The sequence below is a fragment of the Chaetura pelagica genome, unplaced genomic scaffold, assembly GCF_000747805.2.
Source record: "Chaetura pelagica isolate M959 unplaced genomic scaffold, ChaPel_1.0 scaffold90, whole genome shotgun sequence".
NCBI classification, from domain to species: Eukaryota; Metazoa; Chordata; class Aves; order Apodiformes; family Apodidae; genus Chaetura; species Chaetura pelagica.
Genome location: NW_009953496.1, coordinates 3,545,253 through 3,550,106, shown reverse-complemented (window position 1 = coordinate 3,550,106; position 4,854 = coordinate 3,545,253). Strand labels below are relative to the sequence as shown.

At 35.2% G+C, this 4,854-nt stretch overlaps 1 protein-coding gene across 1 annotated transcript in view; it reads right to left on the bottom strand.

The window, feature by feature from the left end:
• The window catches only part of CENPW (centromere protein W), a 2,318-nt gene extending 1,083 nt beyond the window's left edge, over window positions 1-1,235 (bottom strand). Inside the window, exons 1-2 of the mRNA XM_009999213.1 lie at window positions 1,143-1,235; window positions 559-672 (exon numbers count right to left, since the gene is read on the bottom strand). Coding sequence (XP_009997515.1) covers window positions 559-672; window positions 1,143-1,235 — 207 coding nt within the window. The remainder of the gene's footprint in view (window positions 1-558; window positions 673-1,142) is intronic.
• Window positions 1,236-4,854: the final 3,619 nt, after the last annotated feature.

The window sequence follows — 4,854 nt, the reverse complement described above, 5'->3', positions numbered from 1 at the left end:
TTTCCCTTCTTTTGCATGTACACAAAACTTCTCATGCAGATGATTCCTCTTTCAGAGATAGTCATTCAGCAACTGTTGTTATGCTGAACTATCCATATAGCAATACAGTTTCATCCTCCCTTAGTTCTTCCCTTGCTGAAAACATCAGCACACGTAAGATATTTGAACGTCTGTGAACTGATTCTCATATGTTCCATAAAGCTTCATTAATATTACTGAAGCTAAGTGCTTCCTTGATACAGTACAAGGTCCTCCAATTTTGTGATTTGCTCCAACTTGCTGGTAGACTACTGTATAGCCTTTTCCACATATTGAAAATATTAATTTAAACATGGAATAATCAAGAAAAATAGGGCTATATTTAATAGGGCAAGGAGAGTTAATTTGATGTCTTGGAAACACTGAGTTACGCCAATGAAACACAAAAGAACATTACATTTCTGCAGGGTTTGGAGTATAAATAAACCATATCAACACTAACACAGAAAACTTTTGCACATGCTGTCATAATACATTTTATATTAAACAGAAAGAAAAATATTTAAAACTCTTTATTACCTTTGCTGCGGCTATAGCGTGCTCAGGCTTAATTACTTTACTTTTGTTCTCAAAAGCATTTGTTCTGGCTTCTTCTGCTAATCGATGGAGAAATAGTAAGAAGCTCAAATGCACCTTTAAAAGGGGGAAGAAAAAATAAACAAACAAACAAAAAAAACAAACAAAAAATCAAGAACAAAGGATTCAAACTGTTTAAACAGTTTTTTTAGAGGTTCATTGTTTCAGACAGAGGATTTGCATATTAGACTGCTTCTAAATTCCTGAAAAATGTTCTCAGGAAAACAAAGTACCACTTAGTTCAAGCCTTAATAAATTCCCAAGACATTCCTTACTGCAAGACTCCTTTAAATATATTTCAAATTTAGTATTCTTAAATTGTTTAAGAGCTCTAAAACTGATCATACAAACAACAACTAATCTAACAGAAGTCAAATCCGATTTTTATTAACAGTTTTTAAAATAATTAAACGCAAAAAATTCTTAGATAATAAAGAGCCTTTTTCCTTGTTCTCAGTGACTGCAACAGACATACTTCTAAAGAACAGCAAATTCATCCCTGCCTTATCACCAAATGGACCACAGACATGCTCAAGGACTTCTGCCCCTTTCCAGTGCAAAGAAGCATTGACCAGTAATTTCTCCAGAACAAGAAATTCTCCACTGTCAGGAGGTTCCATCCGTTTTTTCCCAGCTCATCACTTACTTTACCTTTTTACATGAAAAGGACTGGTAAGGCAGTATTCATTTCAATACAGAACACTTCTCTGCTACTACAGAAGCAGCGAAAATTTCAGCAGGCAAGGAACTGCTCCAACTTGGACTAAAAACTGCCAGCCAAAAGCACCCCTGTGTAATAAAGGGCCTATAATACAAACTTCTAGCATTACACAGACATTATGTGAACTATTTTAATAGTCCAACATGAAATTTGGTAATTGCAGCTTCTGTAAAATAAACTTTCGAACAATATTAACTTTACTACATACAGTGTACAAAAACAATTTTTCAATCAAGAACTCAGGAAAATACTACTGAAATACATGAAAAAAAATAATAATTGTATGAATTAGGTGATGTACTTATTCTGCCATAACGGATCTGCAAAGCCTAGAAAGATATAACAAGAAAAGTTATAAGGTAAGAGTTTATAGGAAATACTTTGGCAGTGGGTTTGCAGCACAAAGAGTTGGTTAGAGGACAGGCATTTCACTGTTCATATAACAAGCAATTTAAGGATTATTTTTTTCATCTCCCGAATTAAATGAAGCCAGCGTGCAATAGATAATTTACATAACATTTGGAAGCATCTACTGCACAAAAAGCAGATGGTCTTGCAGATTTATTTAGTTTAAATTTGACCTTGATATTTTGCTAATCGTTAGTAACTCACACAAAAATAATCTCTGACATAATCAAGCAGTGGCACTACAAGAGTGCTCAACATCAGAATTCTCATTATCAGACTTATCAACATGGAGGTTAAATTTCTAGAAACAACCTGGGGGAGAAGAGGGAGGAGAAACAAAAGCTTCCATACTTGCAAGTCCTCCTACTGAAGACTTTTAGAATTTTTACCTAATAGCAAAAGTCTTAATTTCAAAAGTGCCTTTAAAAACTGTGCCTTCTTCTCAAGAATTACTGTACCTTCATTTTCCTATTTTCAAAGTAAATTGCTGCATGTGGAGAAACTTCCCCTGAACTCCTAAAGATTTAAACATAGCCACATAGCTAAAATCAGAACATTCCACACAGAGCACACAAGTTAATAAATATTCCAGATTATTCAAGGCAATTCAGAAAGGCTAAAGAAAAGTAGAATGACTGAATACCATGAAGCGGGCAGATACTGACAAGTACTTAAATTATACCACTTTTGTCTAAAGACACTGCTTTACTAAGTATTTTTGTACCTTTGCATAAAATTTAAAACAGTTTTGAACTACTCCTGAAAACCACCCTACACAACAAAGGCCCTATTTTCCATTAAAAAAGGGTTGTAAAGTTTTAAGGTTGCAAAAACTCGCTGCTTGCAGAGAAAATTCCCCACACCTGTTCACAGAACTAATGAATATCAGGGCCAAGTTTCAGAATTTTGTTCTGTATTCATAGCTCTGGAACAATTCTTTAGACAGATATTTCGCCTTCAAGTGTAAACTTATCCATCATTCTATAACCAAGAAAAAAGAAGTCACTCAAAACAATACTTTTGAGTTTTCTCTGCAATGTAAATACAGATCTTCCCTTCTAGCATAAAACAAGCAGCTGATATCCTGCTTTTCTTCTATAATTTCAAGCTATAACAAAGTTTGCAGCTTTTTCCTTTCAGGCCATTGGAGGAAAGGAATATCTGAACAAAAGTCCTTACATCTTACTTTCAAAAAGGTAAATAATTAAGTTCTAGGAGCACTAGAAAAACCTTAAACAATGTTCCTATCTCTTCACTCAAAGATATTATCACACTCCTTTTCAAAAAGGGAATAACAAAGACATTAAAAAATATTCTCAAAACTTGCTACTTACCTAACTACAGTACTAAACCCTGACCCCTCTTTTTTTATTTCTTTCTTTTTCTTTTTTTTTTTTTTTCAAGAAAGCAAAACTCCAGCTATGTTGATTATTTATTCATAGAAATAAAGACATAAAGAACTGCTAGCCCCATGTATAGCTGAAGAACGTGATGGGTAATCACCACTCCTGGACTTTCCTGTTTAAAGGTAAAATAAAAAAGCCAAGCCTCCTGATATAAAAGGCCTTTTGACAGCATCAGAAGAGATAATCTAAGCTTCCACCACATTATTAAAACTCATTATCAACTCATCCTTTGTGTTGGAATGAACATTTGCATAGCCATGTTTTAAGGTAGATCAGATCGTTGTTGTTCATTAGTTTCAGTCAACTCAATTCACTGCCTTTGTAGCCCACAGAAAAAATATATCTATTAACATTTGTGTACATTTGATTAGTTGACTACTGGAATCCAGTGACTAAGCTTTGATTGTGTCTGCATGAGCAGCAAGGGGCCAGATCTTTAGTCCATAAAATACTCCAAAGATAGTAAAAGCAGCAGGAAGAGATCATATTTTTATTAGACCAATTAGAAAAATATGTACAGTTTACATTAAAAAATAAAACCTCTCATGTAATTACCATATTAATTACTATTCGTCTTATATTTTTCAGTTTTTTATATTTAGCTTCATATATCCAGATACCAGCCTTCAAGGTGCTGCAAGACACAACCTTTCATACACATATGAAACATGGACTTACAATTCAAGTCAGGGACCATACTTCTATACAGCAGGGATTAACACTCAAAGAATCACATGCATTTGAAATCAAGACAGCATGACAGTCAAGCAAATTAAGTCTATTAAGTCACTTCAAAGAATATTTTCTATGCACAGATATTATTTTTGTTTCAATATGGCAGATACCACAAGCTCTCTTGAGATCAGGTTTCCTTGCTATAGTCAAGTGATGTCTTGGAGAGACAAATTTTCCTGTACCACAAATCTCTAATTGCAGTTCAGAAGAAATCCAGCTTTATTTGCCTCAGTTTTCTGAAACTTGTTCAATATGGCTCCGTTATTTCTACACCTTTATGGCAGATGTTTTCAAACTGTTAACTGGATCCAAACACCCTGTTCTTCTCTTTATATGACTAACAAGACTTGTTATTCCTTAATTTTGGACAGAGGTTACTCAGGTGGCCTTCTTAAAACAAAAAAATAAAAAAAAAAAATTAAAAAATCAAGATGTCTTAACAGCTTAGCAATTAATTCATCACAATTCAGTGAATTGATATCTGTATACCCCAAATTGCTCTACATAAACATCTGCATGTTACAGCCATACAACCCAAATTCCTATTGCTGTCTGCCCACATCAAATTCTTTGAACAGCAGCCAATACAAGCAGTAACACAACATTTAGGCATCAGCCTGTCCCTGAATCCCTACAGTCACCGTCAGAACCCTACAATACAGTAGCCACCAGCAGAAATCTGCAATCACTACTGATTAGAATTTTATTAGAATAGCCAATCGTTTCTCTCTCCATAACCTTTGCCTCCCCTCTGCCTGTTGGTCACTGCAGAAACACCACTAATAGTAACTCGACATCCCATTATCCCAGCAACTCCACAGCGCTCCAGTGTGCACAATCCGTCGGTCCCTGTTCTTCCAGTGATCAAACATTTAGAGACTAAACGTGTCTACTTAGACATTCCTACCTGCCCCTGGGTGACCAGAACAGCTGCACCTGCCCCCGTTCCCCACAGCACAGCCACTCCCC